The 26289-nt window shown below is 41.2% G+C and overlaps 1 protein-coding gene across 2 annotated transcripts in view; it reads left to right on the top strand.

The window, feature by feature from the left end:
- Positions 1-26289, top strand: part of GALNT13 (polypeptide N-acetylgalactosaminyltransferase 13) — a 142775-nt gene that overhangs the window by 44488 nt on the left and 71998 nt on the right. For both annotated transcript variants that reach the window (XM_035131738.3, XM_088661239.1), the window contains exon 3: positions 16091-16259. In XM_035131738.3, the coding sequence (XP_034987629.1) occupies positions 16091-16259 (169 nt within the window). The remainder of the gene's footprint in view (positions 1-16090; positions 16260-26289) is intronic.

The raw sequence follows: 26289 nt of genomic DNA, 5'->3' as shown, positions 1-26289 counted from the left end.
GGCCTTTCCTTTTAATCTCATATCTCAGCTCTGGGAATGTTCAGAAAGGTTCTGGTAGCCCTGTTTGTTGCTCTGAACTCGCAGTCAGTATCTGCATTCCCTTATGTTGGGCACCAAGGTCTGTAGGGGTGGTGGTGATTCCTAAGCATGTTTGGCTGAACACACTTCAAAATTATTAGCATCCTCACAAGGTTCCCACTCAGAGGGAGGCTTAGAAACTCTCTTCAAAACTTGGTGCTAAACATTTCTAGATCTTCCCCACATTGTAGGTGGTATTGTAGGCAGCACACACCCTCTGCCCCGTCCCTCTTTTGACACCTCATGTTCTAAGGCAGATATGTGTCTTCTGTCTTCTACAAGCTGCAGGATATAAGCATTGCCAACTTTCTCTCTTTTCCCCTCCCACCCAAATGTGAGGAAGGGCACAGCTTGTCCAAAGGGCTCCTTATTTCTACCTATACCAATCTAACATGCCCTTGGGGAGAAAAAAACATTGTTTGTTCCTCTCAGCCTTTTAATTCTTTCTCTTTCAGTTCAAAAGTATCTTCTTCTATTGGCAGGTGGCTCAGAAATTGGATTAAGGGGGCTTATCAGGTCACATGGACCTGAGAAGAGCTTTGCAGGATAAGGCTTAAAAGTCTATCTTGTGAGCATCCTGAATCCTATACCTATCTACCAGAGCCTCCTGGGAAGGCCACAAAGAGGGCATGAAGGCAGTCACCTTTTCCTGCTGTTGCTCCTTGACACTTGGCATTCATTGGCATGTTGCCACTGAACATAAAAGTTCCATATAGTGATTGTGGCTAATAGCCATTGATAGGTAACAGTAAGATTCCTCTCCAAATGGAGAGTTGCTACCTTGGCAGCATATGGACAGTGGCCTCACTTTTTGGGGAGGGGGGGACTCTCTTCCAGTTAGGTCAGGCTTTGTCATTGCAGGCCTTTAATTGGGCACTGAAATCTTATATTTGTTTACCATTGCTATTTCATAACGCTTAGGATTTTGATTGGGGCGCTGTTACTGTGCTGCTGCTTTATTTCATGATCTCTGGTTTTATTGGACTCGGTGCTATTTTAATGTTATCACCTGCTGCCATTATTATTTTTTATTGTCGTTCTATTTCAGTTTTACCATAATCGTGTTTATATTGTTATAAATGTGTTTTAATTCATATATTACTGTATATGTTACTGTAAGCAGCATTGTAAGAAAGGTTCTTTCCCAAAACATGGGATACATCTGAGACTTGGTACCTAATCCGGTGTAAAGCATATTGTGACCCACCCTAAAGATATACTGCTCTCTGCAGCACTCTAGCATAGCTGGGGAAAGACAATTTTGCCTTGTTGGTGAATTCCCAGTGGAATGAATACATAGTATTTCTGGGGTTTTAGGCTAGGTAGAATCTTGGGGGTAAACTTATTTATTGCCCTCTCTATTTTCTCTTTCAAAGTAGTCTGTGGCTTATAAAGTAACAGTTTCACTGTAAGTGTTATGTAGGGCTTGGTAGGCGGCCTACAGTCGTTTTCTGTAGGGGCTACATGCGGCAGCAAATTCTATTCCATCTTCTGGCACGGCCTGATGTCTATGGGAACCACTCTGCTTGATGTCTGAGCTTGCCTCTGACCAAGAGGAGGGGCTTTCCCAAAAGTGAAGTCTGCCATGCCTTAGTCCTGCAGAAAGTGAAAATTCACAGGTAAGACAAATTTTCCTTTTCAGCCCCTATGACTCTCTCCTCCTACAACTTGCCAAAAATCTCAGCGCTTGTAATAAGCCCTTGTGAATGTGATATTTCATCTTCAAAGGAAGCCTCTCTCCTGTGACAGATGATGAAATGTGTCTCCAGGCAGAGAACATGGAAAGTTACATTTTCATCCTTTATAGACATGCTTTGAATCTGCTCTGTTATCCCTACATGAACTGAAAGGTCATTGAAGAGATGAAACGTTAATTTTTTGTTGTTGCTTTGAGGTTGTTCTTAATAGACAAATACATCCAGAAATCGTACTATTTTGAAGTGCCTGAAGCATGTTTGAAGAGTATGCTTAGTTAGAATTTTAGTTTTACAGTGATCATATAAAAATGATAAATCTGTCAATTTTAGTGATAGCGCATAGAATTTTATTGAACCTCAGTAACAACATGACTGTTTGCCTGTTCAGCATTTGTTTGTTCCCAACATGATGACTCTCTTGAATGTGGAGATACAAGAAGGATATTTCACTTTGTGTGTTCGGGACATAATTCTGTTTCAGGTTCTTATCACAACTTTATACTGCATCTCTTTGATAAAATGAGAAGTTGCAAAATTTATCATAATTTGCTTGAGGCTTATAGCTTGTATGCAACAGAGGCTTTACACTAACGGAAAACACTTACACTTCTTCAAGGCAGGGCACCTGGTTTCACCTTTCCTTCATACCCAATAAAGCCTTCCAGGCCTCCTGAAAAGCTGCTTCTCATTGGGGAATACTGTGGAACAGCATAGGACATAGCGCATGAGTTAGGGCTGCCATACATCTGGATTTCTCTGGACATTACCAGTATTTCAAAGGCAGAAGTGACATCCGGGGGGATTTCTGAAATGTGGTGCTTTGTCAACCCTAGCATGAGGCTATATTCCAGCTGTGCAAAAGTCACCCCTTTTCAAGGAAGTAGATGACATCACAGTTGAAGGATGCATTCCAGCCAGGCCAAAACCATCAAGGAGGTTAAGGGGTTCGCCAAGGGAAGGCCATGAGGGCCAGAGCAGCTTGGAGGGCTGCATTTAGGGCTGAGGTTCTCCAGCCCTACTGTAGCACTTCAGTAAGAACCCCGACGAAGAAGAAGAAAAGCTAGCTTCCAGCAGCATGACCACCAGCACTGCTGCAGTAGCAATATGTGTGCATATATAAAACAGATATGCATTTAATAATGGCCATGTCAAAGCACCTGTTTCTATTCACATTATCTAGCATTGCCTTAGTAGTATTTGTAGAGGGTTTGTTCGTTTTTTTTAAAAAAAGGGTGGGTGCCTCTTCATATAGAGATACATCTGCATGCCTAGTACTTTTATAAAAAACAGAGAGAGGAAAAAATAGTGCAAGGTTCCCTCTTTCTCTCAGCTATGCCCCCTGGTATTCTTAAAAGAAAAAGAAAAAAAGGTTTCCCTTGACAGTAAATTGACCTGGCAAGAAGATGCTTGCAATCAAGTCGAGTCAATTTCACATTCCACTGACTTTGTGTAGGGTGAAGGGAAGCAACTACAATTAGGAATGAGAATGAATTTACTGTCCCTCTACAGTGAGCCTTTTGCATCAGTTACCTATGAGGGGAAGATACTATGTCATTTAGTAGCACTAAGAGGGAATTTGTTCAGTTGTTCTATGGAGGGGAATGACCAGTCGCATGCAGCCCCCCTGGGATCCCTGAGGCAGTTTGCCAATTGGCTGTTATTGCCCTCCCCTTCCAGGGGCGGCGATCGAGGGGGGGCAGGCTATCTGCTTTTACATATGTTCTCCAGAGTTAGCCCAACCCCCCCCCACATGCTGGATAACCCTGAAGATCACCCCACCCCCAGCTGGTGGCTGGGAGGGATATACGCCCAATGCCTGCGCCAAGGTCTTCTTACATTTGAATTTTAATAAAGTTGTGGCCAATTTTAATCCCATAAAACGAGGTCTTGTGCCATTATTCCGCTCAGGGCTGCCCTGGGGGCTAGGGGGGACTTCGCCTGACTGCACAAAGATAATCAGAACACAGTGAGAAAAATTGGGATCTTTTGGACACCAACCATTGAATTCCATGGATGAGCGGGGATTTGAACCTGGACTTCCTATATCTGAACCTCATCCTCTGTGTATACACTCCATTGAAGGGATGGGGGGAGCAGCATATATTTCGTGAGCAGATGCTGCCAGATAATGGTGTAATATGCAGGGTTACAAATGGTTCTTTCATCTTGAATGGAAATAATAAAAATTGCTTTGATATAGGGTATCTGTGCTTTAACCTGCACTGATTCCACATTCGCATCGTAATCCATTATGATAAGCTTTCATACATTTTCTTTTATTCCTGACCTCAAGCACCCTTATTTGCCAGATAATCCTGTTGCATTCGAGAGGATGCAGATAATTGATCTGCCTCCTATGAAATTGCTGTTGTCATGTGAATGCCATGCAAGGTTGCTTGTGAAAGTTTGTTTTCCGCTGCTCCCAGGGGGCAAGACATGAATCGGTGGATTCAAACGATGAGAAAGGAGATTCTGACTCAACATGTGGAATAGTTTTCCGATGGTAAGAGCTGTTTGGCAGTACAATGGGCAGCCTTGGAAGATCATGGACCCTGCTTCTTTGGAGGTTTTGAAACAGAGATTGGGCAGCCATTTGCCAGGGATTATTGAGCTGTGATTCCTGCATTGATGGCCCTTGGGGTACCTTTTAAGTCTACAATCCTATGATTCTGTAATTACTTGTAGTGTAAGGGGAGGCTGAAGTGCTGGGGAAAGCTGTTTATTTGCTACTGATGAAATGGGGCAAAATTATTCACTCGTGTGTAGTTTTTAGACCATTGACTTTTTAAAGTTTTTTTTTTTTTTTAGATACAGAAGCTTACTTGGGAAAGGAAATGTAGATTTGAAACTGAGAACAATGCTGCTTTAAAGATTTACTTTTCTGGCTTCAGCAAACTAGCTACTGATAAGTTCCATAAATAATGTCCTTACTATGTCATTATGAAAGCCTGGGGAGTAGTTAATATGTAACAGTTTATTTAACTGTACAGCAAATTATGGGCATTCAGCTCTAAAATTATTTTACATGCTGTCCACGTCCATAGTGAGCATTCTGAGGGTTAGAGATTTCAGAATGTGTTAAACATAAACAGTTCCTTTAAATAAAATCCCTGCAACTTTAGTTTTTGTTTATAAAAACTACAAACCTTACAGACATCTTGAGGATTACATAACCACATTAGATGAATCTTTGTCCTGTTGTCTCATCATTACCATTCACATGACACTCAAACTATGGTTAATTCTAAAATAGAAGCCTTTGATTTGCTCCTAAAGGTGAAAGAAAATGAGCCTAATGCAGGTGCTATCCCATAAACTGTATTTTAGCTGTTTGGTCTGGTTTAGATATAAACGTCTTGATAAACTACAAAGACTATATCTGGCTATGAATTTGACCATACTTGAGCTGGAGCTCCTAGCCTACCGGCCTTTACTGTTTTGTACTTGTTGCTGTGAATCCTCTCCTATTGACCATCCTACTCAGAGGGAAGCACTCTGGGAAAAACAGCACAGGTCATAACATCCGGAGGGGCTGTATGATATGGAATACAAGATACAGAGGCAACTGTGCTAATGAAACTGGTCAAGACATAGGATGGCTAAAGGAAGTTTTTGCCCACCTAGCAGTTTGAAAGCACATCAAAGTGCAAGTAGATAAATAGGGACCGCTCCGGCGGGAAGGTAAACGGCGTTTCCGTGCGCTGCTCTGGTTTGCCAGAAGCAGCTTTGTCATGCTGGCCACATGACCCGGAAGCTGTCTGCGGACAAACGCCAGCTCCCTCGGCCTATAGAGCGAGATGAGCGCCGCAACCCCAAAGTCGGACACGACTGGACCTGATGGTCAGGGGGCCCTTTACCCTTTACCTTCTTACAACAGGGTAGCTAACCTTTAGATGTTGTTTGACTCCAGTATCGTCTTAAGCCCACCCCCCACACACGCGTGCCTGCCACCTCACCTGCGCTTTCCTCAGCTGTGCACGTTTGGGTAGCGCAGGAGGCCGCGGCCCATCCCCTGGCTGCCTTGGCCAGGGAAGAGCAGCACTGAAGCCTCCTGGGGAGCACGGTGCGCCTTCCCACCAGGCCCTGACCATGGCGCCTCGTCCTCCTCTGCCACCGCATCCCGCAACAGGCCCACCGCGCTCGCCATCTCGTCCTCGCCGGGAGGCCTCAAGACTCTGCCTCAGCTGAGCCATCGCTACGTGGAGAGCCACAGGGCCAGGAAGGGGAGAGTGCGGCCTCCAGAGAGGCTTCGCCACCAGTGCACACACAGCGCGGGGGAAAGGAGAAGGAGGCGCGGCGTGGAGTCCTGTCCAGAAAGCCAGAACCCCACGCTCACTTGCAAGGCTGTGGGGCACCGCCTCTTCCTCCGCTGCCTGATGACAGCCTACTGATTCCTGCAGCCAAGGGAGAGGTGGCGGTGACGGCAGAGGAGCCATAGGGATTAGTGGCTGGTTGCGCCCCGCCAGCGCCCCTGAGAGGCCGATGCCCTGGTACAACATGCCACTAGGCCCTATGGTAAAGACGCCTCTGTTTGACTCCAACTCTTATCAGCCTCAGGCAGCACATCCCGTTGTGAATCCAATATCTGGCTAGTAACCAGAATTTCTAAATTATTGAAAGCAGCAGTACACTCCCCTAGATCTTCCTGGTGTTTTCACCCAGAGCTGCATGGCTGAGAGGGGATTTGAACTCTGGCCACTACACCACACTGGCCCTGGGTTAGGGTTGCTCTGTGAGAATACTCTACTTACGGCTATCATAATATCAGTCTCAGCTCTGCTTTCTCTCCCCTTCCCCACTTCCTAAAGCATAATGAAAGCCCTCACTGGAGCCTATTATCACCCAGCAACTAGCCTACTCCCTTGCTACAAAGTAAGGGCTTTCTGCTCAGTGTAGAAATACTCTTTACCATAAATTACCCCAACCCTCCAGAGCAGATTTAGGGGGCATGCAAGGAGGGGGGGAAGGTCTTGTTGCATGAGTGGACCTTGTCCTACACATGCAACAGCCCAATATCCCCCTGCCTCCATTCTAGTGGTAGTTGGGGGGAGGACATAGCAGGACATGGGAATGCTGAGAGCATAGCATGGGGCTCACACTTATGGTTAATCCTTCCCCCTATTTGTTACACATACAAAAAACCTTTCATCACTTTATGATCTCAGGGCAGGATACATTAACATTTTAAATCCAAGAGCTACAACTGACAAAAATGCAAGTACAAATAAGAGGAGTAGATAAAACAACAACATAATTAGTAACAGCAATTATCATCAAAATCCCATACAAGGTGATTAAGCCCCTAGAAATGTCTGCTGAAATAGCACAGTTAAAAAAAAAACTGATGCAAAAAAACTCACTGTGATCAGGGGCTGGAAAGGGGTTAGTTTAACTTCCAGTTTGCTAATAAAACTTCATTACTGTGTCGCAAAATGATGCATGTCTAAGAAGTGTGTCACCGACATGAGAAGTTTGGAAAGCTTTGTGATGGGACATTCCACAGCTGGAGTGCCATGGCAAAATAAGCCTTTTCTCTGATTGTCACATTACAGATGTCCCTTAAATGAGGCACAACCAGATGAACCTCAACTGTTGCTCTTAATACTCTGCTCACTCAAAACATTGCACAAAGCACAATCTTGGTATGTTGTTGTTGTTTAGTCGTTTAGTCGTGTCCGACTCTTCGTGACCCCATGGACCATAGCACGCCAGGCACTCCTGTCTTGCACTGCCTCCCGCAGTTTGGTCAAACTCATGTTCGTAGCTTCGAGAACACTGTCCAACCATCTCGTCCTCTGTCGTCCTCTTCTCCTAGTGCCCTCCATCTTTCCCAACATCAAGGTCTTTTCCAAGGATTCTTCTCTTCTCATGAGGTGGCCAAAGTATTGGAGCCTCAGCTTCACGATCTGTCCTTCCAGGGAGCACTCAGGGCTGATTTCCTTAAGAATGGATAGGTTTGATCTTCTTGCAGTCCATGGGACTCTCAAGAGTCTCCTCCAGCACCATAATTCAAAAGCATCAATTCTTCGGCGATCAGCCTTCTTGTTGGTCCAGCTCTCACTTCCATACATCACTACTGGGAAAACCATAGCTTTAACTATACGGACCTTTGTCGGCAAGGTGATGTCTCTGCTTTTTAAGATGCTGTCTAGGTTTGTCATTGCTTTTCTCCCAAGAAGCAGGCGTCTTTTAATTTCGTGACTGCTGTCACCATCTGCAGTGATCAAGGAGCCCAAGAAAGTAAAGATTTAATCAAAAGTGTTCAATGGGTCTTACTTGGCTTGGTGTGAATTGGATCATGCCCAGCTCATAGGATATGATATGTGAAGGAGATCATTGTATATTTACCTTTCTGGATGATATCAATCAGTATTTGTATTCAATACAGTCTACTGTGAACTGCAATTGATGTCAGTTGCCTGTGCCCTGTCTAGGATCACTGCTTTATAGGGACTCTCTGGACACATAGTCAATTTAGTATTTATGAAAAAGCAGAGTAACAATGAAAAGTATATGCTTCAGAATGACAGGTGCAGTATATGCATACTCTGTGTGCACACAATTAAAATAATGCAATTGCTTCTTTGCTCTTTAAACAGTCACAACATGTGTTTGTTTTAATTATCTAAGTGTTGATTTCACCAGTAGCCATAGATTTAGGCAGTTAGCTTTACTGTGGAAAATGCCCAGCAAAAAAGGAAAAACAAGTGACAAAGCACACAAACTTCTTTGTGCTCTTCGGCAATGAAAACACTGCATTATTATGAAGGTATGTTTTCAGAGGATTTGATGGTTATATGTGCAAAGCCACATTGAAAAGTGGCAAGAAGGCTCCTACTGCTGAGGGAAGATGCAGAAATTCTGTTTGGGGAGAAATAAAAGAGGGGGAAACAGCACAGCTATCTCAGTTTGTTCTGTGCTTTGAATATTTTTATCTGTGCAGTGCCTTCTACAAGACAGAGTGCCAATGGTCTTGGAGGCATTTAGAGCACTCTATTATTATCATTCATCCATCTTCACCAGAGCCAGGTGAAAAGATCTATTCTCCCTAGTCAGAGGGGGATCTATTTTTTAAAAAAGAAAAGGTCAAGTATGCATTTAGTAATGGTTCCTGTGGCAAGATGTATCCATCTGAGGCATGACAGTCCTCTTAACTCTTTAACAGTGAATGTGTTCTCTAGTTTAAGGATGGCCAGACTTCAAGATCCAAAGTGGGCTTTACTTGGTGTGGTGTTTTTTTACCAGAACCTTGAGACCCACCCACCAGACCCTGGTGCAGAAGACACAAGGAATCCCAAGCCAAGGAATTTGTTTCAAGTACCAGAACTGAATGAATCCCCACAGTGCTCCCACATGAAAAATCTACTTCTGGTTACCCACAGATTTCTAAATTTCAGCAGTTTAATTTGGGAGAATGGAGTAATTTTGCTGATGCTATAGTTCAGCAGTTGAGAGTCAGAGATATTTGCTGTTCATCCAGAGATTTACCAATAGATTTGGACTCCATCTCTCATCAGCCTCAGCTGAGAGCCAGTGTGGTGTAGTGGTTAAGAGCGGTAGATTTGTAATCTGGTGAACTGGGTTCGTGTCTCTGCTCCTCCACATGCAGCTGCTGGGTGACCTTGGGCCAGTCACACTTCTCTGAAGTCTCTCAGCCCCATCCACCTCACAGGGTGTCTGTTGTGGGGGAGGAGGGGAAAGGAGATTGTTAGCCGCTTTGAGACTCCTTCGGGTAGTGATAAAGCGGGATATCAAATCCAAACTCCTCCTCCTCCTCCTCCTCCTCCTCCTCCTCCTCCTCCTCCTCTTCTTCTTCTTCTTCTTCTTAACATGCCCAATCATCAGAGTTATGGGAGTTGTGGTCCAGCAAAATTATAGAGGGCCACAGGTTCCCCAACCCTGTTCTCAATCTATGAGGTTGTGTTTTTTTGGGGGGGGGGAATCAGAATTGGCCTTTTTCTGTGCTATACTGGCTTGATCCTTTGCAGGATCCACCTTCTTGATTATAGCTCCTTTTTATGGCTAGGGTTGCTATGGAAGTGCTTCACTGCTTTTCCATTAGCAATGAACTGGAGATTGCTGAGACTTTATTTCAATATGTGAAGTAGACCATTTAGAATGGTGATTTATTCATCCATTAAGGTATAAAGATGAAAACATGAGAGTCCTACTAGATCAGGCCAACGGCCCATATAGTCCAGTGTCCTGTTCTCGCAGTGGCCAGCAAGATGATCATGAGAAGCTCTCAAGCAGAACCTGAGCACAACAGCTCTTAAACAAAAGCCATTTCACTTGTATCACACATATGTGATCAGCATATCTAGAGTTTTTCTCCTTCAGTACTGAACAACTGAATCTTCCTTTCTCTTCAGGAGGCAAGTGCTTTCTGAAAATCAAGATGATTGGAGTTTGGGGGACATCAGCTTACCCAAGTGACTGTTTAAGGAGATAATGCTTTTTAATATTATAATCGGTTCTGCCAGCCAGAATTGCATCTGTTTTGCCTCCTTGCAACAGAATACCACTCCAGCTCATAGGATTGCATGAATTTCTACAATGTGTACCAAAACTGTGATGTTACCATTGCACTAAATGGGCCAAAGTTGTAGACAAAGACTACCTCTTTTTTCACGTTTTGAGCAGGGAGGCACTGAAAATAAAGTGTGAGTGTTTTGCTACATGTATTTTTCACTCCAATGTCACATTGAACACTCTGTGTGTTGAGCCATACACAAATCTTTAAAATGAAAGAATGTGGTAATTACTGTTACAGTTTATCAGTACTACTACATAGTCTGCTTAGCAAAATGATAGTGTGTTTCATTTACTGCATTCATTTCATCTAGGTAATTCACAACTCATTTAGATCATTACTGGAGAAATAGCTTCACTTTCCTACTGCTATATTTCTTGTAATCTGTAAGTACCGGCAGACAAAAGGTTGTGCTTTAGGTTTTCAGTATCGACCTGCATGAGTTTTTTTAAAAGGCTGAAAATATGTATCACAGTTTAAATCAGTGTGGTCTGCTTAAAAACACAATGATTATTTCACTACTCAATAAATTTCTTTTGACTACAGTGCTGTAGTCAAAATGCATATTTTTATAGATGGTCATTACTAATGAGCAGATTTGGAAAGCGAAAGACACAGAAATTATCTAGGCAGGCCCCCAGCTGTTTAAAAGTTGGCTTAAAGTTTACTCGTTTATTTGGCACACATCTAAAACATAAAAACATTTTGCTAAAATGTGCTCTGTCAGTTTAGTATAACTTTAGTACCACAGTTAATATTGCTAATGTTGCTTAAGCTCTTCTCTGCATAACTTTATTAGATGATGTTCGTTAGTATATAGTAATAACCTTATTTATATGTTATTCCTGTTTTTGCAAATGCTTCACCGCTTAAGCTCAATGTGATTGCTGCAGTTAGATCAGACTGCTGTGGGAGCAACACAGTCTGGGTGCAATCTCAGTGACAATTGTTGCTACGACAAAATTTGCAGAAAGAATTTCAAGTATTCAGTACACATGAATATGTTGCACACATGCATTATCTCAGCAAAGCTTACAACACACTTAACGGGTTGTTGCTTCTGCTGCTATTACTGCCACCGTTGTCAACTGTATCTAGACTCAAACTAGAATTTGTCATGCAAGCAACATTGGTTTCAGTCAATAAAGTTGTAATCTGAATGTTGAGATTTGGTATAATTATCTAATTGGTCTCATTTTTAAAGGAATGCATTAGGCTCTCAAATGAATAGACAATTTAAAAACTATATAGAAGAACTAACAAATTTTGTTACATAATGATGCTAATGTCCAGCCTGGACCCTTTGTGAAATGCCCTTTTTTATTCAGGGTGAAGTTCGTGATAGGTTTTTCTTATAGCTGTCTGCATGTTGCACCCCCAATTTGTTCAGATTTTGGGGAACATTCCATGCTTCTTTTTTCAGATACCTATCCCCATGAACAGCTGCTAGATCTAGTGCATTTCCCTATTTTTTCTTTAAATACCTTAGTTACATCCTTCCCTTTTTGTTATTTTCTTCAGAATTAGTCAAGAATTCTGATGTGCCTTTCTAAAGGGGAATGCTTTTTAATTTTCTGACACCAATCCCAAGAGCTGATGGTTGATGATAAGGGAGAGTCACCCTGAGGTTGGATGATGAGCTGCTCTGGTTGGAGCATGCCACTTTTGACAGAGGGAAGGATTATCTAAAATGATAAGCCCCTGTCAATTCCATCTAGCCTTGCTATAGTTCTTCATGTAGTCTCAGCAGAACTGGAGTTTGTGTTGCCTCTGTTTCCTTCCTACCACCAGACAAGTAAATTTAGCATTTCTCTAGCTTCATGTTGACTCCTTTATTTTCCCAATTTCACTCTCTTGCTAGACCAGGAAAGTGTGTGCTTTGGAAATGAGCTTTTCTCTTTCTCTTTCTATCTCTCTCTGCCTTCAGTTATTCTGGGTCCTTAGGACTCCACCTTGTCTCTCTGTATATAAGGCAATTCTCTGCCTTCAGACTTCTCTTTTCCTATTTCCTTAATAATAAGAAAATAGTCCTGACAGCATTTCCCACAGCAAAAGCCATTATTTTCCCTCATAAATAAATATTTCAGTTCTCGTGTGATTGTTGCTAACTCTCAGCAGCATGCACACACTAATGCTTGTTGGTCGGTGTTAAATTCTACAGAGTTAGCAAAACGGTTATAGTCAACACGATCCTGCCTGTTGTACTCAGTTGTCTAGGATAATTTCATCCAGTAAATATCCCAGAGTAGTATTGCTAATTAATCAAAATTAGCTTTTTCTGTGAATACATGCACGTAAGTGCACTGGTATATGAACAAATTATTATGAGTTGGCCGGGTTGGCCTTACATGAAATATTTGCAGCATGAATATGTTGGCATTGGTTTGGAGCTCTTTTATCACACGTACCTTGCATTTGGCCCTGAGAGTAAAAGAATCAAGAGAATGCTCCAATATCACTCCAAATGTTCCTTTTCAGCTATGGCTTCATATTCCCCACGTATGACATCATATGATGTCAGGTGTGGGACAGGTTTGCATGGCAGGGGAAACCAGCCCCATAGGGCAAATTAGGAACACTTGCAGGCCAGATTTTACTCCATGGGCCAGAGGTTCCTCATACCTGCTATACAGGATGATTAGTTGCAACTATTCTGTGGTAACCAATAGTGTATACCAATAGTGGATGAATGGCAGAAGAAGCTGATAGAATATATGGAATTGTCTGAGTTGACCGGGAGACTTTCGAGATCGGAGTGAAGAAGCAGTGGAAGATGATTGGAAGGAATTTAAAGTTTATTTGAGGAATAAGCGTATAATAGATTAGAATTTATGGAAGTGAGGGAGATACAAAGAGGTCGTAGATAATGGTGAGAAATAAGTATTGATAGAGTTAGTCATAATTGAGTAAAAAGAAAGGAAATAGTTGGAATGTTAAATAATAAGATATAAAAGGTATAGAAATAAGTTAGTATTAAGTAAAATTTAGAGTTTGTATAAGATTTAGAAATTACTAAGGACGATTTATAATGGAGCGCAGAAAGAGGAGGAATGAGGAAGTCACTAGATTAGAAACAAGGTTTATAAGTTGGAGTTTTTGTTTTGTATGTTTTTTGTATTTTTGTATTTTGTAGTTTTTGCAGTGGTTTTTCTAGTCTGCATGTTTTTGTTGTTCGTTATAAAAATTTCAATAAATACATTTTTTTAAAAAAACCTATTCTGTGATAACTAAGTTATGTGCAACTGATTTTGTCACATACGTACAGTCTGTCAATAGTAAGGAAGCTGCTCACTAAACAAGCCTGAAAAGATAAAAAGAATAAGTTGCATGCTGATGCTCAGTTTCTCATTAGCTGCACTGTTCATTAGCTGATAATGATGTACCTGTGCATTGTAATTCTGTTTGCAGCATTATTTAACAAGCAAGCCAGGAGTGGATGAAAATGAACAAAAACTAGGCTGTTGAATGTCTGGGCTGAATGTCACATATTAGAACAATTAAATTTAGTTAGTGATATCAATGAAATTACTGCGGTCTGTTTTTTAGTAATCGATTTATAGTGTGCATGCACTACAGAAAAGTTAATAAAAGATAATATTTGTTAAAATTGAAAGAACTATAGCTCACCCAAAACTCTCAATCTGTTTTCAGGATTGTTTTTTCTCTCCTGCTCTTGTTAGGCTGCCTCTACTTCTCTTGAAATATGTGCATTTGCTCCCCATCCAAGTCCCAGAAGCACTGTTCACAGGATCCTATGCAATGCTCACTCAAGGAACACTCCAACAACTTCTGTGGATGTTGCCAAAGGGGCATTTTGGAGGTTCCAAGGAATAGTGCAGCCCTTAACACCTTTTTGTATAAATCCTCTTTCTCCACCCTGTCTGCATGAGCAGGGAGGGGCAAGGCTCTTGGCAAATCATGTGCAACTAGTTTGATACCGAAAGCTGCATTGCAAATGTGGCATGAACCAGGGGGGGACTAGAACTAACACGTAGTGGAAGCATAAACTCAACAAATTCCAAACATGCTACAGTTACTTATTTATATCATAAAGTTTATGTATATCCCTTGTTTTTGTATATACCAAGCCCTAAATAACTTGGGGGCCCAAATATCTGAAGGAGCTCCTCCTCCCATAGAAGCCTACCTGAATGTTCAGGTCAGGAGGGGAAGCCCTTTGATGATTAAGTGGAAGGCCTTTTCTGTGGTGGCTCCCCTGCTATTAGAAATCCTTCCCCTTGGAGATGCATCTGGCACTGTCATTGCACTCTTCTTATTTCATCAAGAAGAACCTTTCTGCCCTGTGTTTTTTTTATAAAAAACAATAGGGCAGAAGAATCAGTTTCGATTGGCTTCCACTGTAACATTTTGTGTGTGTTTCAATTATGGTTTTAAGTAGGGCTGCCATACGTTTGTGATTTGGCCATCAGAAGCAGAAGATGCTGAAATGTCCAGACGTATGGTAACCCATGTCAGAAATGTAGTTTTTTTTGTGTGAATTTCCTTAAGCTTAAAAACTTTTATTTCTTTTTTCCTTTCTTTTTAGTTTATGTTTTCTGTTTAGTTTTTTTTAGTTTTTAGTTTCCCTGTTTTAAGTGATGCTTTATTGTTTTTAAATATGTTTTATTGAATGTATGTATCCTGCTCTAGGTCCTTGCAGTGCATAAATAAATTCAAACAAAGACAAATTTATTTATTTATTGCAATAAACGGTCCCTTGCACCATATAACATACAATTCTGCTGAGTTCTTCAATCCTCAGGTACAGCTGCACTTGGTAGAGGGAACTGGTGAAAAACTGGGGATGCAGCCTTTGGGCAAGCAGAAATATTCTTTGTTCACAATATAAAGAAAACAACTCCTAGGGATATTTTCAAGCATTTCCCTTCACATTGTCTATCCCCAAGAAACTTGTGGGTGCAGATGTGAAGTCCAGTACTAACCGAGGCATATTGAATATGTTTGTATTGATTGCTTGAAGGACCAAACTACTACTGGAGTAACACACTTTGAAGTTGCATTGTGTTTTTCCCCTCCTCCTTTAAAACTAGAACTAGCAGGTGTGTCAATACTTTATTGTTCCTTTGGAGAGGCTGTCTCCTTTGGAGAAACTGTACTTTTGTACTGTTGTCCTTGCAGGAGGTGACATTTTATGGTTCACTGTTTTGATTCTTTGTGTTCTTTCTTTTTGTTATGTTGGTGCTTCTTGACTAATCAATAAAAAAATATTAAAACTAAAGAGAGAGAGAGAGAGAGAGAGAGAGAAATAAATGGTAGGTGCTTGGGGACCTGGGGATATGAGGAGGATGAGGATGGATTCAACCCTTTCCTCCTTTGTCGTGGTTCCAGGACCCCACCTCTGAAGTTGCTGTTAGTCTTTGAAGCAAAGCTCCCATTGGGACTAGTGGAGGCTTCCCTTCCAGGGCTGCCACAGGTGGGGATTTCTCTTGGAGCTATGACATCACATGGCTGCTGCAAGCATAACATGGGATAAAATTATGCATATAAACCTGAGCTCGTTGAAGGGATGGAATGTGAATAAGTAGTTTAAGTAATGACTTCATCACAGAATGCTGGCAATAGAAAATGTGTTCCCCAAACTCTCAGTTTTATTGATCTGACTCCAGCCTTATGAAATATGGACCTGAATGTACATGAAGAAGAGTTAAACTCATGGCTGCTTATCTTTAGACCTAGAAAACAGTAGATTGGAAGTTTCTACATGATGAGAACAATGCAGAATGGTTAAGGATGTGCTTTTTCTTGATGTCTTCTGTTACAGCTGTTATGTCAAGAAGCCAAGAAGGACCTGGAGAGATGGGAAAGGCAGTTGTCATCCCTAAAGATGATCAGGAAAAAATGAAAGAACTCTTTAAAATCAACCAATTTAATCTTATGGCCAGTGACATGATTGCATTCAACAGAAGTTTGCCTGATGTAAGACTAGAGGGGTAAGTTTACACATTTGGCATGGTTTTCCAGTGTGTTGCATTGACATTCCCAATATTTCTAATCTTTTTTATTTTATTATCATATTTATTTTGGATATTTTTTAACCGCCTTTGTAGAAAATGCCCATCAAATCAAAATTACGAAGTATCATTAATCCAACAAAGATAAAAACATAAGAACCAATAAAAAATACTCAGCCAGCCAATTAGAGGAGCTTCTCACAGCAGTGACAAATCACAATCCAGGCTGTAGATAAGTAAAGTATGTAGTTATGACCTTCTGAAATCCGAACATATAGCAGCCCTAGTGATGTTGCAGAAGCTAACTGGGAAAATCTGATGACTTCTAGGTCAGTACTCTTAATTGACATAGGGTAAGGTCCACTTCACAGTTCATAAAATTTCTCTAGAATAGAAATTGCAAACTGTAGGGATTTTGTGTGTGTGTGTGTGTGTGTGTGTGTGTGTGTGTTGTTTTGCATGAAAGTAGCAGCCATGTCCTTGCCTGTGATGGGTTATGGTAGCGCTAGCTTAGCTGTGGTGAGCTAAAAGGAGCAGATCTGGGCTGGAGAGGAGACTGGTGCCCAGTTGAAAGGTTGTAAGAGCTGCAAGAGACAAGGGTAGCACTCAGTTGAGGGGCTAGAAAATGCCATATATGCCTGGCAGGCAGAGCCAGACGTTAAGTGTAAGTGCTAAGGTAGTCAGAAGATTAGAGCATACATGCAGATATCATCGTACAGGCATCTTGAAGGAACTGCAGCAGGTAATTTGCTGATGAATGGTTAGCCAGCATGTGTGTTCATTTGGATTATGCATACCTGGGAATGGAAGTGAGGTTGCAGAGAATGCTTGTTGATTATTCCATACTGAGTTGGGGTTTTGCGTTGCTTTCAGTGGTTGACTGGAACTGTTAATTGAAGCCAGAGGAGTGTGCACAATCCATCTGTAAACTTGTAAACATGCAAATGTGTATTAACAGTGCCCTGCAACTCCAAAACATTCAAGGTTTTTAAAGGCTTTTTATATTATGTTGTGATATTTAACTGAGAATTAAAGCAATTTCCATTTTGAGGTGACAACACCTCTAGCAGCCCTGTCCAGTTCTGCTTTGCTGTCATTACATGGAATCTGACACTTCTTGTAATGCGTGGAACACATTTTGCATGCTCTTCCCATTTAGATATAGCAATGTCACTGTAGGTGTTCTGCATCTGCAGAGAAAGATAATTCTGGCAATTGCTAGTAATTCAATAGGTGTCACAGAAAACATTCCTTCTAACTAATACAAACGGAGATATTGAATATTAGTATGATCAGCATGAAGAAAGAGAGGGGGAGACATTTTTTAATTGCCTTGAATGTGTCACGTGGTATCAGTAATATGTGTTGTCGGCACGTATTCTAAAGCATTACAATAGTAAATTAGATTTTCAGGGAAGAAATGACATGCTTTATTCATGTCAGAGGCTGCTGTATCATCTTCAAGGCAATTCTTCACTTACACAGCCCTTAGAGTTTGACCAGCAGACACGTCAAGACAAATCTAGGGCCCTTGGGTGTGGGATGGGCCTCCTGTCTCCAAACAGCTACATTACTTATTGAAAAAGCTGGTGCTCTGCTCTTGCTACCACCCAGATGGCCTTCCAGATGTTGTTGGACTACAGCTCACTTCCTCTACAACCATTTGCACTGATGCCTGGGGCTGGTACGAGTTGCAGTCTGCCAACATCTGGAGGGCCACAAGTTCCCCATCCTGCTTTATAGCCTAATCTTATAGCACAATACTTCACCCCAGGGGGAATATGGCTCCTGTTTCTTTCTGGCTACCACAGGAAGTTGATAGTGGCACATGAATGATAGCCTGGATTGTGTTCGTCCCACCCATTAATAATGTCTCTACTCCAGCTGCCACTATGCCACCTATAAATACTAGGGTGGCAACATACTGTAGGAGGAGGCTGGCTGCTAATCTGAAGGTGGGCGTGGCATGGAACCCTTATACCAGGAAAGAATTCCAGCCCTCAAAGGGGTTCCAATGATACATGAAGTACACAGAGATTTTGGCATTTGAACCTGCTTCTTGTTGTGGTTATAGTGTTGGGTTTGGTCCTGGGAATAGCCTTCAAATCTCCTCTAAGGTTATCAGCTAATTTTGGGCACAGCACATTTTCTCTGTCTAGTCTACTAACTGGCTTTATTGTTAGCATAAAGTGTCACTCTTGAGTTCTTTAATTGTATAGTGGAAAATAAATAATATATATTAGCTTTTTTGTAGCTGGTTTTTTTCCCCATTGACTTTTGGAAATGTAACCCCAGCAAGAGCAGGCGATCTCCCACCCATCTGGACTAGGGAACCACCCACTAACAGTGCCTCAGTCTTATCTGGATTGAGTTTATTGGCTCTCATCCAGTCCATTACTGAGGCGAGACACTGGTCTGGCACTTCCACTGCCTCACCTGCAGATGTAAAGGAGAAACAGAGGTGGGTGTCATCAGCATACTGCTGACTACGTACTCTAAACTTCTGCAGAACCCCACCTAGCAGTTTCATGTGGATGTTAAACAACGTGGGGGATAGGATTGAGCCTTGTGGAACCCCACAACCTTGACTAGTATTTACTGTTGGGTTCTATCTCTACTGTCAGGAAAGGCTGAATCTTCCTCTTTTTTTTTTTTAAAAAAAGGATTCTGTCTTGTTTCCTCTAGATATGGGAGCATTGGAGTGAGATGGTGTGGCATTGAGACGGATTTTATATATTATCCACAAGAGACACAAATATGCTATTGGCAGAAATTTTGATATTTGCAAACAGAGGAGAAAGTTATATTGTCTAGATTGTTACAGTATTCTACTCTGACTAATTTCTCCCCCTGAGTTTTGGAATTTTGAATTAATGAAACTTCACAACCAATGGTTCTTTCAGTTTCTTTTTTATATAAATTTATAGAATTTTAATTCTTTCAGAAAGGCAACATTACAAAAAAGAATTTAAGTTTCTATGGGGAAATAGTAGGTGAGAGTGAGTTTGTGTGCACACTTGTGCATACATGCATAAAATATATAGTTTCAACATTCCAGAGGACAACTGGAGCAAAACCCAAGGCATAGTGAAATGGTGGGATAAGAGGGATCCACTTATCTCTAATCGAAACCAAAAGCCTTTCCTTCTTCACACTGCATTCCTGTGATCAAAAAATTCATCACAGCAGACAATCTGTATTGATTTACAGTCCCTACTCTGCTTGTAGGCAACTCGAATTTGAGGCACAGAGAACCACAGTCAATATAAAGATTCTGTATTTTTATCTTGCCTTGTCTGCTTTTGACTGCACCAGGCTGTTTGCTTCAGTTCATTGCTCAGATTGCAGGTGAACTTTATGTGCATCACTTGCATTTGTTATTTGTCAGAACTGTAATAATATCCAGGAAAGCCTCCAGCCCATTCGGGCTGAAATCAGCTAGTTTCAGCAAATGAAGAATTAGCAGCACAGCCTGGTGACAGATGTAGCAATCTTATGAAGGCATTTCTCAATGTGAACATCAAAGACAGCTGGATTCATAAAGGGCTGCCCTTGACCAGCTGGGGGGAAATCAGACTTGTCTAATAATGGCTTGACAGTGGAGGACAGCCTGTCTCTAGAGGATAGGTGAGCACCTGGATTTTAGACACTGGCGTGGTGCTCCATATGTTAGTTTATTTTTAAAGTTCTCTGTCTGAAGGTTGGCCTGTGCAGCTAGAACCAATGGATGTGCATCTTAAATATAAGAAGTGTCTTTGCATTTAAAAAGTTGTTCTGAACTTGTAATTCAGCTACCACAGCACCTTTTTAAATTGGGATGGGCAAATTGTTTTGCAAAGAAGCCCAAATTCCATGTATGGAATGCCTGCAGCTCATTTGTGTATTTCCATTCTGTTTTTAGTAGACATTACTATGATTTAACCTGCATAATACCAAGGTATGGTTAGTGTACACATACATCCAGTGCTTTTTTTCTGGGGGTACGCAGGGGTACGCATACCCCTAAACATTTTGTGAATTTTTGTTCTTTTGTCCATTTACTGTATTTATTTTTCCCGATTTGAACTATAAAATGGTGATTTTCTTGAGTCAAAATGAGAATGCCCCTAAGCATTTTTTTAAAGAAAAAAAAGCTCTGCATACATCTATTTTTCTGTATTCTTGCTGAGGAAATGTTGCCATATTTCAGCCATTGAAAGAGGAAGTCACTGGTTCAAATTTCACCACTGCCATGAACTCACTGGACAAGACTGGGATCCTCAGTCACTAGCTCATGTTTGAAGAAATATGAAGCATTTCAGCCTGGAGTATTACCAAATAAAACAGCTTGGCACATAGTAATCTCACAGCAGACGTCTTAGTTCTCTCTCTCTCTCTCTCTCTCTCTCTCTCTCTCTCTCTCTCTCTCTCTCTCTCCACACCCAATATTTAATACATGAATACTGATGATGATACTGGCTTTGCCACTGTAACTATTACCAATACAAAATAAATACTAGGCATCATAATCATCATCATTTCCAGCCTAGGATTGACATTATTGAAGGATCCATATCTGTGCTAGGAGAATAGGTTATTCCTACTGGATTGTTTGTAGAGTTTTAGAATACAACCTATGCAATCTTTTTTTACAAGTTTTAAAGGGTTGTGTTGGAAAGGGAGCAATTTCACTCTCCTATGCCCACTGATTATTATTATTATTATTTATTTTAACTTCCCATGTGCACAGAGGAAGTTTATAGTGATCAACCATTGGTAGCAAAGCCCACCTTGTGAGCTGAGTGTAACTCTATTTTCTGACTCAATGGTGCAAGGCTGTTCAACCATGAAATTGCTTCTTTCATGCATTCCTGTACATTTTTGCCTGGGCAGTCACAGTATAGAAAACTTGATCGTGACAATGAATAGAACAGCTGGGCAATCAGTTAATGCTAGGGATGAAGTTTAGCTTTCATGTGTGATACCATTTCCCTCATGTTTGGTTTGGGGTCAGAGACAGTAATTATGTAGGGCAGTGTGCAGGTCATTTTCTTACTTTATTTATTTATTTGCTTTCTTTCACTATGGCTGGCTATAACTCCATTGTGGGGAACCTTGCCCATCCAGATGTGGTTGTACTACCAGCGTCCATCAGCTTCAGGCAGCATGGCTAACTGTCATGGAAGCTACAGTACAACCATATATGGAAGACTACAGATTCCCGTTTCTCAAAGGCTCTTACTCTTCCTCCTTATGGTTCAATCATCTTTGGTTCAGGACTCAAACCAAAGCGAACATCATACCAGGTTTGCAAATGCATATAAAAAGCTTATCATTCTGCAACCACCTTGTAACAAGGTTCTAGACAGTGTGAACAATAAGGATGGTATATTGATGACAATATTGATGATTACTTAAATTTGTATCCTGCCATTCTTTTGTAGATCTCAGGGCCATTCACAGCATAAAAATACAAGATGAAAACACAAAATACATAATAAAAACAAACCAACAACACCCCTCTCTCTACCCCCTCCCACAAACACATTTAAAAGGGTACAGAATAGGATGTTGGTCAGCCAAAGGCCTGGTTAAAGAGGAATGTTTCTACCTGGCACCTAAAAGATGTATAATGAAGGCGCCAGGCAAGCCTCCCTGGGAAGAGCATTCCAAAAATGGGGAGCCACTTCATAAAAGTCTATTTCTCTTGTTGCGACCTTCTGGACCTTTCATGGAGGAGGTGAATGAAGAAGGGCATCAAATGATGATCACAGGGTCTGGGTAGGTTCATATGGAGAGATGTGTCCTTAAGGTATTGCAGTCCTGAGGCATCACTGATGGTGACTCTGCTTTGGGTCTACTTGGCAACTGCAATAGCACTGACGTGGGTGTGTGTATAATTTTACTTCCTTTGCACCCATCCTCTAGATCAGCTGTCAAGGCAATGATTATGATGGGAGATCTAGTTCCAAAGTATCTGAAGGGCATCCCATTGACAACATCTGCTCTGGATGATCCAGTTCCTGTTTCATTCTTTACAGGGCCCGACACAAAGAAAAGTTCTTCAGATTTTCTTAAAACACTAGAATATGAAAAACAAACAAACCCACTTTTAAGAACTGTGGAACTTATATTTGGCCCAAACTCAAGGACACAAAGAATGCTCAAAGTCCCAAGCCTGCATATGGCTTGTCATCAGGATGTCCAGTCTTATTATGCCTGGAATTTTATAATGGCATCTCTTTTCCCATTGGACCATCTCCCTTTTCATTTTTTTGCATGGAACATAAGGCAGCACAAATCTGAACTGTTAACTACTTTGCTTATAAGCATTATCAATTATGCCAACACAAGATGTTTTAGTTAGCTAATGATCCCCCAACTGGCAGGTAATTTGGACCTGCAGCAGCAAAGGAGACATGACATATGGTATGGTCACAAGCATTGCCAGTATGCATGAAGCTCACTGCAAAACCTTCTGGACTTGGGACAAAAGCAGGAAAAGTTGCTTCGAAAGAATCTTGATCAGTTAATTTATAGTAGTTTGCATCTCTGATGTCTGGCAGTTCTTTTCTCCATGCCCAAAGGTGTAAAGGAATTTCAGTATGACTTTTTCCTTGAGCATATCTGTCTTCAAGATACATATCTGACAGTATTCATGAAAACATAATTGATGTTTTGGTTGAGTATTTCTGAGGCAAATGTGGAATCATTCAGCCTGAAGAACGCCAGGTATTAGATGAATGACTTTGTCCTGTGCCCACAAGTCAGGCATGCTATTCCTAGAAGATAACATTTCCTTCCATCCCTGGTGTATTTCTTTCAGAGTTAAGGGAAATAATGCTCATTGATACAATGTGTGTTTGCAGTCTAACTAATTTTGCGAAGTAGAGACAATAGGCAATAACTTTGAATGGAAACATGCAACCGAGTATGGAAGCAACAATTTCCTCCCTTCACAGGCTGAAAATCTCACTTGTCACAGAGTTTTTCTTTGATTGTTGCTTTTGCACTCCTGACAGAAATCCAATTTAGGAAGGAAGCTCTGAGACCAACACATCTGTTACCTGCTTTGTGAAGTGCAACGCTGAAGTCTGCCTTAAAGCTATTAGTAAATTCTGATGGGGAGGGGCGGGTAAACATCTACAGTATGACACAAAAAGTGTATTGCCATATTCTAGCTTTATTTAGAATGCCCCTTAGCTAATTGCTCCTAAAGTAGCTTCTGAACATGACTGGAATACTAAAAAGCATTCATGAAGGACCAAGTCTGTAGCAAAGAAAGAAAGAAAGAACCATGTGGAATCTCATTAGGTAGCATTTTCTTATCAAAAGTTTTTCTTTATTATAATAATTAATTTAATTATAATTATCGCTGAAACTGCAGCAAAGGGTATTGTCTTACAGTAGGAGGAGCGAGAACCTCAGAACATAGTGGCAGTGGCCCTTAGGAGATGGGAAAACATGACAGAGACACACCATTTCCAATATTATACTGTGCTCTAGAAATAGAATATAAGGCAGGGCTATGGAAAGGAGGAGACAATATCTTGGATTGCAGCTTCTTTTCATTATCTTCTGTACAAACCATTCAAACCATTCCCATTCAGGTGTGCCACACAGTATGCAGGCTGTGGATAGTAAGACTGGAGGAGGAAATCTGTCTCTCAGCTCTACATTTTTAAATATCTTAAAACATGGAGTTACAGAATTTTAAAGCACCTGTGTTTTCCTAACAGTTTAGTAGCCTGAAACGCTACTGGGGTTGGGCTGCAAGATAAACTCCCTCCCTCTTAACTATGTGCCTCATTGTTGACTATGATTTCCCTCTCTCTCTCTCTCTCTCTCTCTCTCTCTCTCCCCCCCCCCCTTTACACATGGATGTATTCCATTCTTTTAGAGTAGAAAAAGGATCTCTACTGGCTTCATTGTTATTGGGATTAAGGGCCAATTCTTATTTTATGGAGCAGTATGATTAGGAAAATGTTGAAAAACTGCACATTATCCACTTGAGTTGCTTTGGAGATGGAGGGAAAGATTAGCCTCTTAAAAACCTGCACTTTGTGCGTGTGGGTTTTTTTTTTAAAAAAAAAAATTTTTTGAAATACTCCTTCATCTGCTACTTTGTTCCTACTCTGGCACAAAAGCTTTTTGAGCTTTTAACTAAATGAAATTCTTGCGCAGAGGCAACTTTTGAAAAATTAATGCTCTATTTAGAGTTCTAAATCCCTAAGGAAAGCTTGATATTCAAGCCCACATTCTGAGTATGTCATTGTTATGAACAGTGACAGCTGAAGGTAGTGAGTGAAGTCTCTTTGTTCTTGCAAACTGCAGACCTATTTATATTGCATAATATAACACGATAGAGACATTTTCAAGACACTTTCAAGACACATTTCCCCATCTATCACCAGCTAGATATATATATATATATATATAAAAGATTGGATATAGTGTATTTTGGTTCAGCAAAAAATCCAACGAGCCAGTGTCAACAGAGTTGTTTTTTAAGTGTTACTTCTGGCTAAGTGGGGAGAAAATTATAAATTATTTGTTGGCGAAAATTACTGCTTTTGAGTAATATAGAGAGGGATTTTTTATTACTGTACATTTGAAAATTTCATATCTGAAATAGTGCATCAACCTTCTATTATATACTGTAATAAACATTAACTCTATTATCGAGTTACTGCTTGAAATAGATGGCTCATTCTGTAAAGCTGCTCTAAGGAACGTACAGCTGTGTCCAAAACCTTGAATGTTGCACACAAATATAAAAAGGAGAAAACATGTAATTTACCAAACTGGCATCTTTGAGAATTTAAATTCTGATCTGCATTTCAGAATACATTTGCATTCAGCTTTGCATTCTTGCAGTTTCCAAAGCTGCTTCCATATGAATGAAATGCAGGTGGTTAGGATCTAAAGCGTTGCATACAAACCACCCATCACATCAGCTTAGGTCCTCTACAGTGGCATTCCATGGGGTGCAATATTGCTCTGCTGCCCAAAGCAGAAAATGAAAACTCCCATGTACGGGAGCACTTTGCATGCACTCCTGTAAAAAAAGGAGGCTGCCATACACTAAGTCAAGACTATTGCTCCATCTAGCAGATTGTTGGCATGTACTGACTGGCAGCAGCTCTCCAGGATGTTAGTAGAAGACATTCCTAATTATACCTGGGAAGACCAGGTGATCTGTATGCCTGTCCAGTGTGTTTCTGAGGTGCTGTTTGTTTCCTGGCAACTTTAAGGTCCCTGCTCTCATTACTTTTTGTTCTTTATCTGGGATCAGACAGCTCTTCAAATATACAACTGTCCTCTGCAAAGCAGGACACATGAGCACCCACCTATGACAGCTGGGGAATCGGGAGTAGGACCTTGGGTACTTAATGGAAATGTGGGGCAGAACATTGGTATAAACCAAGGTCTCAAGCCATTTAGGACTTTAAAGCCAACACTTTGAATTGAGCCTGGAAACAAGTAGGCAACCACTGTGGATGATAAAACAAAAGGAGTATTAAGTTCTAGAGTTGAAGATCTCCATAGGAAACTCTTGAACCTTGTGCCCCCCCCCCAACTCTGATATTTAAGTTCTTATATTTCCATGATGAATTGCAGTGTGTATTTGGGTGGGATTACCCTACACCCCCCCTTTGATGCATACTTAGTATTGTTATGGGGGAGGTTGGGGGAGGAGTAGCCTGTATGCTACAGCAGGATACAGCAGATGTTAAAATTTAAGCAATGATTCAAATTCTTGGAATAGCCAGGCTAGCTTCCTGGTGAGGTGATAGCGCAGGTAATGACCCCATAGCTGCCAAGTTTTCCCTTTTCTCACAAGGAAGCCTATTCAGCATAAGGGAATTTCCCTTAAAAAAAGGGAGAACTTGGCAGCTATGAATGAGCCATTAAGGCAGGCATCCCCAAACTTCGGCCCTCCAGATGTTTTGGACTACAATTCCCATCTTCCCCGACCACTGGTCCTGTTAGCTAGGGGTCATGGGAGTTGTAGGCCAAAACATCTGGA

The sequence above is a fragment of the Zootoca vivipara genome, chromosome 1, assembly GCF_965207765.1.
Source record: "Zootoca vivipara chromosome 1, rZooViv2.hap1.1, whole genome shotgun sequence".
Taxonomy (NCBI): domain Eukaryota; kingdom Metazoa; phylum Chordata; class Lepidosauria; order Squamata; family Lacertidae; genus Zootoca; species Zootoca vivipara.
The sequence above is the reverse complement of the archived record's forward strand: the minus strand, read 5'-3'. Positions and strand labels throughout refer to the sequence as shown.